Source organism: Folsomia candida, unplaced genomic scaffold (assembly GCF_002217175.1).
Source record: "Folsomia candida strain VU population unplaced genomic scaffold, ASM221717v1 Fcan01_Sc005, whole genome shotgun sequence".
Taxonomy (NCBI): Eukaryota; Metazoa; Arthropoda; class Collembola; order Entomobryomorpha; family Isotomidae; genus Folsomia; species Folsomia candida.
This window is the reverse complement of record NW_019091197.1, coordinates 1,938,037-1,950,086: the sequence shown is the minus strand read 5'-3', so window position 1 is coordinate 1,950,086 and position 12,050 is coordinate 1,938,037. Positions and strand designations below refer to the sequence as shown.

Sequence of the window (12,050 nt, the reverse complement as noted above, 5' to 3'; positions counted from 1 at the left end):
ACGAAGGCTGAGCATTGGCAGATAATGTCCCTGTAAATTAAATTTGTAATCGATTGACACTAATTTGGCCAAAACCTGAAAACATCTACCGGGAGGCCTTCATTATACGTCTGTTTCCCGCAAACTTTGACATTGTCATTATCAATTAATATAAAACTTAATTCTCTCCCAAATCATATTTATACAAAATTTATTTCCACATGTCAAACTTGACGTGAGAAACCCTGTCGAGTGTTTTCACTTTAACAACCAAATGCTTTAACACTAATTAAACTCCACACTCCACTTTAATTATCTAATCATCTCCGCAAGTCAACCTTGTGGATATGGTTAAATACATTTCACATATCATATATTTGACACGTTAATGTACATACATAATTCCATATTTTCCTGGCTCATATATTTACAGGCCTATTTCCTGGATAATCTCAGTAGCAAATAGAATGTTGGGACGGTTGTTGATTACGCATTTGAAACGACACTTTTCCCTATCCGACTTGTCCCATGGGTTTCACTACACTTGGGACAAGGCTCGTAACAGGGTGGGCCCCTCGAGGCGAAGGGAACGCTATATTGGGAGAACTTTCACGGCGGGAAATACTGTCTACATCGCTTTCCAATTAGTCTCCCTTTGGACATCAAAAGTTGACACGGCGAATAAGATTGTCCCCTTATTTTCGACGCTGCTGTATTTGGCCGGGGTGGGATTCACGTATGAATGGGGACCTGACATGGCAACCATTCAGTTGATCAATGTCGTTCTTGGGGAAGATGGAAATGGTGTAAATTCCGGTAAGAATTTCATAAAAAGGTATGTATTAGCATTACCAGCGACGTAAAAAGAGGACTCCATTTGAGGGAGCGAAGGCCAGGTCGTCTCAACTTACCCCGTAAAAATCGATAAAATTCATCTCATGATGCACATAATTGCCTTGTGAAATCTTCATGAATAATTAACCTATGCATTTCCTAAGCGATCAATAAGGTGTCAATTTTCATTCTAAGTGCAAGGCTTAATTCTTCACTAATCTTGTAATTACAGTCAATTTATGTTAATATTTTCCAGGTGTGCAATTAACTAAAACTACTGACACGTGTAAACAACCTATTCAGCATTCTGGTGACAGGGACCGAATTCATCATTCCGTTCGGGACTGCCCTTATGATTCTGATATTTCCTTGCCAACTTCCCTTCCTTGGGTCCGCTATTCTACCCAGGAATCAGTGTGACACACCCATTCATGCAGCAGGCATGTATTTTGCCGGTGTCAGAATTCTCTTGGCTATTTTCGAGATGAAACAACTCTTATACATGATTCTGTCGGGAGGCTTCTACTCCATTTATACTCTCATGGCGGGAACAATCCATTTGTGGATCGAGCTGAAGAAAATTTGTGAAGATAACACGGTAAAATTCAGCAAAAGGTATAGGTAAGCTACATACAGATCAGAATTTTATTTGTATTCTTACAATTGACTACATACACCATTAGAAATCCAGTATTAAAATAATACCAAGCGGTATTTATATGACTCTATCAAAGTCGTCCTGATATAGCTCGTTATTAAAGTTTTTCCATATCTGTACCAATGTTTTACGGATGTATAATTTTAATACCTAGCGCTAGTAACTTTAATACTGAGGAATCAATACCTGCTTGACTATACCAGAGTTCTAACAGTGTAAATTAGCGAACGAATTGTATCCGCAATATCATTTTTTTTTATTTTTTCCAGGCAAGTCCAAGTTTTTGAACAGCTCTTGAATTCATGCACGCGATTCCGAATCTTTCCCGTCTTCGCCGCGACGGTTCCAGGCATCCAAATTATTACGACGTACGCATGCGTGAAGCACTTCGACGCCATGCAGCTGACCCATCTGCTCGTAGTATTTTTTGGGATGGTGGATGGCATCCTTTTCAACATGGTGTTGTTCACCGGGTCGGCAAAACTTTACTCGAAAAGTGCCGATTACTTGGACGGAGTTAGGATCAGGGCAAGGGGGAAATTGGAGACAAGATTTGCAAGATCCCTGACCCAGGTTAGATTGAGGTTTGGGAATAATTTCGTGGACGAGTTGACACCGCTGGTCGTGCAGCATTTTTGCTCTATACAAATCGTTAATTTGCTATTGTTGGGGTAAAATAACTTAACGGATTCAATTCATGCTTATGTCTATTTTTGTTGATTCTATTTATGATTTTAAAATTTGAATTTATGATTTTTAAAATTGATTTATGATTTTAAAATTATGATTAAGACTATTTATGATTTTAAAATTTGAATTTATATACATTAAAAAATATGCTTTTTCATTAAGCAACGCGCATCTTAATTTTATTGCACAACCGAATAAACATCGAAACTACGCGCCGATCAAACACATCAAGGAATACGTACTTACTCCCTTGACGCGCAGAATTTGCGATATTAGTCAGATTAAATTGTAACATTTGCAAATGTGTGCATGCACAAATACAGATGTATATAATGAAGAAATATTGGACAAAATAAATTTTGAAATATTGACTCAACTTTGAAGTAACTCAATGCAAGTGGAATCTATATTTGGTATTAGCATACTTACCTATATGTATATTTGATACCGTTTAAATATTTACACACATTCATAATAGCTTAGCGGCTTCCTGTGTCATACATATATTTATTTAGAGCTAGTTTTGCAAACCGATACGTACATATTTACACTTGAATAAAATACGGCTTGATTTGATATCACTTGTTATGTACGTAGACACATAATGTACAGAGGAACACACGGGAAATGTTAAGGTTGTATAGTATACGGGTTTTGAGTTTAAATTGTTGTGTCTCAACTTTCCCTTCTTCCATATATTCAAATGGAGATTTTGAGAAAATAAATATAAAATAGACGAAAAATAATCAGTAAAACTTAAATATTTCTCTTGGAAGACAAAAATCAACATCACACCATTCTAACTTTGTAAAAATCAACAATTTTTAGGTGCATTAAAATCTTCATATTGTGAAAAACTCACGGAGATGAACAGGTTTCAAAATCGCCTTCAACAATCAACAATTCAAACTCAAAACCCGCATACTATACCACCTTAACTGACTACTAGTCAATAACTAGCGAAGTTGCACTAAAATACGTGTGTATGTTATACACACGTGTTCAAACATTTCACTTCCGATCTCGAGTAAGTCGTTCTGGTAAATCTTGAGCAGTAAAATTTTAAGTAAACTTAAATGTAGACCTGCCTGAATTGAACTGCCTCCTAAAATTTCCCAGACATTCTACATATTTGTACACCCAATACTTATTAAGCCTTAAAATCTACAAAAAATGTTTTCCCATACATTCCACGGTATCAAACGCTTCCTCAAAATTGCAGACTTCTACAACTGTCTCTTTCTAACGTTCAATAAAGACAAAGATCTGTTCATACCGACCAAAACAGGGAAACAAACCGTAACATATTTTTGGATTACTTTCCACGCCTTCCATCTTGTATGCCAAATGGTATCAATTTTAATGAAATCGTCACATTTTATCAGGCCGTTGTGGGAACGGCGTTGAGTGGCGCCTACTTTTTAGCATTCTTCCTCCTTTTCGACATCAATCGAGATCCCACGCCGGGTCAACTGTTAAACTACATTGAGGCCAGGAAAGGTCTGTATAATCTACTGTAAAATCTACATCTGTAAAAATTTCAAAAGTTATAGACTGTCACTTAAATATTTACAACTTGCAGACAAAGGTATTCCCGGGGAGGCTACATAAATGCTTAGCCATACTAGTGAATCTGGTCTACTCTGGAAGTTGGCTTGTCCCCATTTCCGTGGCATTGCTGTGCATTATTTGGCCGTGCTTTCCACCCTTGTTTTCTTCATTGTTGTGCAACTCAGAATGGAACGGGACATTGATTCCGGTCGGATTGGTCATTCTTGAGTTTGTTGGATATCAAACTGTTGCTGTTTCAGGCGCGCACTACGTAATCTCGACCACTGGCACGGGCATGGCTGTTTATGGCTGGACTGTAAAGGACTTGAGGGACAAGATGGGAAGTTGTCACTTTATAGAAGTGTAAAAGTGCTGGAAAAAATTCTAAATTCGTGCATTAGAGATCGTATATTCTTGGCCTTGACTTTAGTCGGCCCATTACTGCAAGTATTGCTGGGTTACGCAATTATTGAAATTGCCCATTCTCCCACAGAATATAGATTCTACCAGAAGAATCGATCTTATGTATTCGAGTGACGCTTATGGAAGAACGGGGAGAGCCAACCAAATAACGCGGTGTACATTTGGCCCACCTGGGGGATGGCACCTCCGCATCATCATCATCACCACATCTCCTGGCATCAAAAAATGATGATGAAAGCACATAGGTGGCGGTGGCACCCCCATTTGTGCACCGGAACACACCATTCTGAGCTGCGTCTCCACAAATTTGGTGCTCGAAGATAACATGGGAAACCTGAGGAAATGTAAGAGGTTAATATTGTAAGCTATTTATAAGCATAAGGTTGAGCATACCCACGATAACTTTGGTCAGCGTAACATAAACTTTAAATCTGAATGTGTTAACATATAACCTGCACAAGTTTTAGTTTTCTGAAATTTGTATAAAATTCTGACAAACGTTTTGCTTGAAAACAATTACATTTTTGTTGGAAAATTCAAATTGCTATAATACACAGTTTTTATTTTATTCATCTTAATTATTTATTTATTTCGCTATTTTCTGAATGATTTGCGATGCGAAATACTAAACACGTTGATGTGAGTATGCCCAACGCGTCTTGGTAGCTTACGTCATACACATTCCACTGGCAATTGCAGAGTACCTATGTAAATAAATATACTGATATTCACAATTATTTTCGTATCCTGAGTATCGTAAAACAGTTTACTAAGAGAACAGGAAGGGTTAGCTTCGTGAAAATTGTAACCTTAGTATGTACGTAGGTAACTATTTTTTAAGATAAAATCTTATGACGCTAAAAAAGTCTCTTAACCGATGTAACTTATTTTACAATACGAAGAATACTAAGGATACCAAGAATACTCTCTTCTTACTTCTGCAGACAAAAACACAACGGTCCATATCGCCAAGACTAAACAAGTACCAAATTTGATCATCTTATGCTTCTTAATTCAAAGCTTTATTTAAATAAGTTTGTGTCGTTTATATACCCAAGTTGAACAGCGAATGGAAAACTACTTTGAGTATTTTGTTTGTCTCAATGTATGCAGTTATCAATTAATTATTCGGTTTTATCAATGTCAATCAATTAAGTAGTGGGAAAAACATGTTTTCACGATTGAAAATGTGGTCACACACGTCGTAAACAAGTCGATATTCGGCATCTCTTGTCAATTCAGCAATTAATGTATTACGCCTCCAGGAGTACATAGGGTTTCAGCCAATTGTTACAAAAACAGCAAATTTTGAATTATCAATACGAAAATAAAAGGTAGGCATTATTTAAATACTAACACACAGATAAATAAACGCATAATATTAAATACATATTTGCACATATAAAATTACCCTGAAATTTCAAAAATCGTAGCGCAGACAAGCACGTTGGTAATTATTTACAAACTTCTTTGTACTTACATATGTTCATGTCACTCAAGTATTGATTTCTCGGTGTTCGCTACCACTTGGAAATAACATTATACCAGTAGTAAAAATGTGGCATTGCTGTAACCATGCGGTATTACTTATCACGACCACTTTTGTTAAGTCAAACGTAAATATATGTATGAATACCGTTTGGTATTATTTTAATGCTGGATTTCTAATAGCATACACAAATAAATACATTTGTGCTCATTTATGTAGTTCCAATTCCTCATACCTTAAAGAATAAAATTTATATAATAAAAGTATTGTAAACCAAAACCCAAATACATTTTATTATTCGGGTACAATTAATTCTTGGTTAGTAACCTGTGCATTGTCTTCCCATATTTAGGACAAGAACAAAGAAAAGAACAAATTTCCATGCCAGAAATAACTCACGTTAACGTCAACGTCAACCCAATTTTTTCAGGCAATATATGTATATATAAGTCGAAAGAAAAAATTGGATACTTTTATATTTTCTCCTAACAGATATAAATACTTATTTTCAGAAACTTGTGAAAAATTCTTATGATAAAAATGAAATCGATTCAAGTTTTGAGGTTGATTATTTTTGCATCCGTTTTCATCCTGATTTCCCTGATTGATAAGATTGGTAAGAATTTACACATATGTATTTAAACAATTTCCTTAACACGATTTCCCTTAAGGAAATATGTAATGTTTGATTAATAATTTGTGGAATTCACATCCAGCATGTTTTTCAGAAATAAATAAATAAATATTCATAAATTTAATAAAATATTGTACAATTGTTTGGGCTTTTTGCAAGGCACCTATGATGCAACTATCTACTTGGAGTCCAATTCTAATTCCCTACACTGACTTTTTCGTAAATAATTTCGATTCTTAACCAATTTTGACTCGATTTGTTCAGAAATGTGTGTGCCAAGTGTAGTTATGTGTAAATAAAGTTCGATATTGCAATTATCTCATTGAATTTATGTATGATCATGCATGTAGATTCGCAAGGGCTTGGAGAGGAGTGCACAATTCTCATGACAATGCAGATGGAGGGAACAATTTGCTCGGACTTTTGTGCCGATGATGGCTTCGACCTGCACCAAGGGCCTGGGGAGTGCTATGCTGGATTACAATGTTGTAATTACCAACCTTGATGCAGAATTTATTTAATTGATGGAATATCTCTGATTTAACATTTTACTTCTCTTTGCATGAAAAACGATTGTTAATAAAAAGTTTAATACTGTAGCGATGCGAGCCAAGATTTTAATTCATTAACATGCATAGAAATTGATTAGAAAAGATTTTGAATCATAAACTTTCATTTGGGTTGAGATGAAATTCGTTTTTTTCGTTGAAAAAATATGTATGTAGGTACGTTTAAATTAGCGTTGGCCAACACATTTTTTAGAACATGAGGTTATCATAATAATTAAGATTTACAGAATAAAAAAATATGAGTACCAGACCAGTATTTATTAGGGTTAAATTTAATGCACCACCGAATTAGTTGAAACTTGCCACAATTTTTAGCCGAATTTGCCACTGGATGAAATTTTTCCAACTTTGGCCTTTTTAGCCACCAACTTAGATGGTGGTTACCACAAAATTAGATGAGATGCCATTAAGATATTTGATGACGTTAAATATGGATACAGGATACAAATACAATGCACAATTTACAATAATCTCTAAATAATTATAATTTAATTATCCGGATATATATGGACATATTTGTACGACATATGCAACACATACATATGAACTGACGTACATATTACATTTGATATTATCTTAGGCATCAGCCAAAGTATGAAAGACGAAATTGTTAAATTAGTGGAGTGGGGATTACTAAAACAAGAATGATTCTAACCGAGTTACGCAAAATTGTCTCAACAGCTCAACAACTCAACTAAAAGCTTTTTGGCCTATCATCGCTCACAAACCATCCACCAATTGTTTCCCTTGGAGGCCTCCAGGCGCTGGAAAACAACAATTCACAGATCCCAAGTACCATTGGTAAATCCGTAGTCCACTCAATGCTTAATTATAAGCACAAACGCTCTGGCATACTGGTGTCAACTCCAATATTATTGACAATTACTACCCAAGCAGCAATTGTCAATAACGACAACTACCGAAATTATTCGGTAGAATACGTACTTTCGGCGTATAGAGAAAGACTAAATTAAAATGAATTCCTGAGAAATGCCTCATTATTCACCTCAGGCTCTTTTGCTGATAATTTAGGGCTATCCCGTTTGCCGTTATCACATGAGTCGATAGGTTTATTCCTTGTATGTGTTCCCCACGTATGAATCTATAAATTAAGCAAAACGTATATTTACATAAATAACCCGAATATATATTAATGCAAAAGTAGCCAACAACAATATGTATATATGTAATTACCGTATTTTTCGACATATCACATGCCATGAGTCGTCCAAATCCAAATCCACGTAGACGGCACAATCTCCACTCATTTGTCGCCTTCAAACTCGAGGAATACGAACTTTTATCCGAAATAGGATTTTGATTTTCGACCATAACTGTCGAAACAAATTTTTTGGTTGGAAATTAAAAATGGAGAAGAGATGATGGAGTTGATGTCACGGCATGGCAAAAAGAATAACTGACTTGAGGTTTGTTTATTTAATCGCGAATAGAAAAATGATACTAATTTAGTAGTAAATTATTGCAGAATAATCGGTACAAATTTTGTGTGAATATGCTGGCACCTGTTTACTGCATTTTGAGTTTGTACAATTTCCCAGGTACGAATTATGCATGAATTTGGTGCAAGAAATCTCATGAAAATTTAGTGCTAACAAATACGCACTAAATCTTCACTTGTTCCTTTGTAATAATTTGCTACTAATTAATTTGTGATAGTTTCGTGGATTTCTTGTGCTAATTTATTAGCAGCACAAAAATTGATACAAATTTTGCACGAATCTTGTACAAATTAATGGTTACAACTTTTTATGCACAAAAATTGCATAAACTTGCATTGGGATTCGCAGTAAATTCGCATTGAGGTTGCTTGGGTAAGATGACTCGTTTGTCATCTCCTATATGTTAAGTCAAACCAAAGATTGATCGCAGCAAAGAGACCCTGCATATAAAAACCACAAAATATTTACAATTTCCAAATATTTCGCTCAGACTTGAGACCGATGCTTTCAATTGGAATAATTCAAAACCAAGCACCAGGTATAATACATCTAAAGATGAACCAAACGTTAGGCATTATTTTGTCTCTTTTTCACGCCAACCTCCTTTGAAAGAGGATGGTGTAAGAAGAAAATTTACAAATTGCGGATTACATTACGGGTGAATACGGACAGGTCATCAACAATTTTCGATTCCTGCGTCGCCAGCGTCACAAGATTATGGATGGTTCACACCAATCAATGGACTAATTCTACATGTTCACGTCCCGTGTGTATTTAATAGAACACGGTTGGCATATAGTTGACTTAGCAATCCAGAATACGCTTTAGATGTTGGTCGACCGGAAGCTAAAACCGTTCCATTGGGTGAAAAGTGTTAAAGCTGTAAAACTAAAAAAGCGCTCATTGTTATTTCAGTTGCATTTTAAAACTATATAGGCAAATAATTATAAATCAGTAAATCATAGTATTGCAAATTGTGCATTGTATTTGTATCCTATATCCATATTTAACGTCATCAAATATCTTAATGGCAGCTCATCTAATTTTGTTTTAACCACCATCTAAGTTGGTGGCTAAAAAGGCCAAAGTTGGAAAAATTTCATCCAGTGGCAAATTCAGCTAAAAATTGTGGCAAGTTTCAACTAATTCGGTGGTGCATTAAATTTAACTCTATTTATTACAAGTTTTTATCGTTAGCGCCACTAACAAAAACAAAGGACGCAAGTTCGCAAAAAATGGGTTGAACATTTATTTACGAATTTGAACATCTCAAAGGCTAATATTTAGTAGCAAAATTATATGTAAACATGCGAAAGAATTGTTTCCCTACATCCAATGAAAAGTGATATTTATGCAAATACACCAGTATGTTAAGAAAATTTATATATAATTTTAGGCTTTGCATGGAGGTTAGGATCGATTAGAAACTCGATTTCGCCAATCCTTGCCCCATTGTTCAACTCATTTTCTTTACTTTCCAATAGTTTTGAATATTCCTATATTATGTACGAGATAATCAAAATAATAAATAATAAAAACGCTGGCTACTGGTCAAAATCGCCGACATGACTTTGGTACTTTTTCTTCTTAATATTTAATATATACTCATATTAATGGTTAAAAAAATCGAGCATTAAGAAACTAATGTGGAAAGCCTTGAATTCTTGCCCATCTCACACTTGATGGCACTTGGATATTTGTCATTTTGCTGTTTTATGCCAGGCCTTGAATGAATAATACAGATAATCTGCAGTGCTTCTATGCCATGTGTCTGTTTGCGCTCGCCACACCCACTCAAACGAAAAAAAACCTTTGTGCCTTTTTTGGGCTTACAAAAAATCATGTTTTGCTCGGATTTTGAAAACTCTAGCATAATTGTGACTTCAGATAGTTCGTTTATAATATCAAAGTCAAGTTTTAAAAATGTTTTCAATTTTTTCGAAAACGTTTGAATTTAATACTGCATACGACAAAACACCTCTGCACAATAATGCAGGAATTTTCTTGAAATAACTAAAAAATTATATCAAGGTTGGAACGAACGTAAACAGGGATTTTTTGCTTCTTTTGAGTGGGTTTGGCAGGCGCACGTGTGGCCATGGCGTCAAGCCAGTTGTAGATTTCTGTTCACTCTTGGGGTACTACGAGACATCCAAAGGACATCAAGATCTGACAGGGGCCAGTAGCGAAACCTTCCTCCTTAGAATATTCCAGACGAATTTCTTACTTTGTTTGTTATGGATTTTAATTTAATTTCATTTAATTAGGGACTTATTTAAGTATTCAAGCCTTGGATGTATAGCCAGTTGCTTTCAACATTTTGCATTTCTATTTAAATTGGTTCTCATGTACCTAGATAACTTTAATTATACATACTTGTACGTATGTACATACATTGCCTCTGGAACAACCATGCCACATATCTGAATATCAAAAATACATATGTAACTTCCTTACATTCGAGCTTAAAGGTCAAAAAATTAAATTCGGATAAGTATTTACTCCATTGAAGGCTATATCATAAACCTTTTTACCATCGTAAATATTCTATCATAAAAATTTGTGCCATCTTTTTAAAAGCTAATCCTAAGTTTGTCCATACTTCTGGTAAATGTATCCCATTTAAATGAATAATTTAATTTTGTCATATGCCCACCTTATTCAAAGCATTGTATCTTGTTTTATTCTTGGTTTTGTTTTTAGACATTCTCTGAACGAGTAGGACAACTGCTTGAATGATCATATGTAAATTCATGTATGTATGTATAAAATCATTTACTTACTAAATAAGTTTCAGTAATTTTTAGAAATGTGGCACGTTTTCAAAACCTTCGTAGACCAGTTTCGAAATCGAAATCCAATCCCACTCCGGGTGTCAGTTCGGCGACAAAAAGTGTTTTATGTCCAATTGTCCAAGAGGCAAAGCACCTTTGTCCATTTTGCATTCGGAGGATTTGTGTTTCACGCAATTTACTGCTTTCTGCGCTTAGTGTCCCTAGCAGCTCAACCCGAGAATTCCGCGTGTTAAATTGGTGTAAAATCGTATGCATTAGGTGTCCGTGTCAAACTGGTGTAACTTTTTTGGTAATACTCGTGTTTTTCTCGGCTACAAAATACTTAAATCTAAACAATTCATGAAACACGTGTATATTCCACATTAAAACACGAGTATCGAATACGTGTATTTTTAGCTTCGACATTGAATAAATACTCGTGATTTACACGTAGTAAATTCGTGCATTTTTACGATGACCCAATTCATCTGTCGCCGCTAAACTTAAACTTAAACGCAGGATGGCCAACATGTCATTTAAATGGAATACATTTTTCTAAGTTAAATATTTAGAAAAAATGAAAAAATCTAGAGATAGACAAATACAAAGAAACATTAGCGGTGCAATAAGTGATTATAATTTAGTTTTTAAAACTGTGCACCCACCAATATCGCCAAACTTTGTTGACAATCCGGCGTCTGAGGATAAAGTTTCATCGTTGGCCGTAGCTGACAATGAAGATCAAATTGAAAGTGATAGTGATTTTAGTGTAAGGTCACTGTTAAGTGATAACAGCAGTGCAAGTGACGAAAGTGAAGGTGGATCAGTTACTGATTTTAAAGCTGAATTAAGAAATTGGACAATAACTCACAACACCACCGCCACAGCAACGACTGATTTGTTAAAACTTCTGCACCGTCATCATTGTTTCAAATATTTACCCCTCGATTGCAGGACGTTACTTCAAACTCCAAGGACAACAACTATTA

General features: G+C 35.2%; 1 protein-coding gene and 2 long non-coding RNA genes across 3 annotated transcripts; 2 read left to right on the top strand and 1 right to left on the bottom strand.

The window, feature by feature from the left end:
- The first annotated feature begins 516 nt into the window (after positions 1 to 516).
- LOC110850231 lies at positions 517 to 2,170 on the top strand. Its single transcript, XM_022097696.2, has 3 exons — positions 517 to 795; positions 1,070 to 1,434; positions 1,741 to 2,170. The coding sequence occupies exons 2-3, from the start codon at positions 1,166 to 1,168 to the stop codon at positions 2,144 to 2,146; spliced, it is 675 nt and encodes a 224-aa protein (XP_021953388.2). The 5' UTR covers positions 517 to 795; positions 1,070 to 1,165; the 3' UTR covers positions 2,147 to 2,170.
- Positions 1,434 to 5,194, bottom strand: LOC118435849. Its single transcript, XR_004835034.1, has 2 exons — positions 5,072 to 5,194; positions 1,434 to 4,839 (listed from the first exon to the last, which is right to left on the bottom strand). It is a non-coding gene; the product is annotated as an uncharacterized LOC118435849 (long non-coding RNA).
- An 889-nt stretch (positions 5,195 to 6,083) lies between these two features.
- LOC110850137 lies at positions 6,084 to 6,857 on the top strand. Its single transcript, XR_004834925.1, has 2 exons — positions 6,084 to 6,240; positions 6,609 to 6,857. It is a non-coding gene; the product is annotated as an uncharacterized LOC110850137 (long non-coding RNA).
- Positions 6,858 to 12,050: the final 5,193 nt, after the last annotated feature.

Coding starts and splice junctions, on each gene's coding strand:
- LOC110850231 (XM_022097696.2), top strand. CDS start 1,166: ATGATTCTGATATTTCCTTGCCAACTTCCCTTCCTTGGGTCCGCTATT. Junction 1,435..1,740: donor AAATTCAGCAAAAGGTATAG/GTAAGCTACATA, acceptor TATTTTTTCCAG/GCAAGTCCAAGTTTTTGAAC.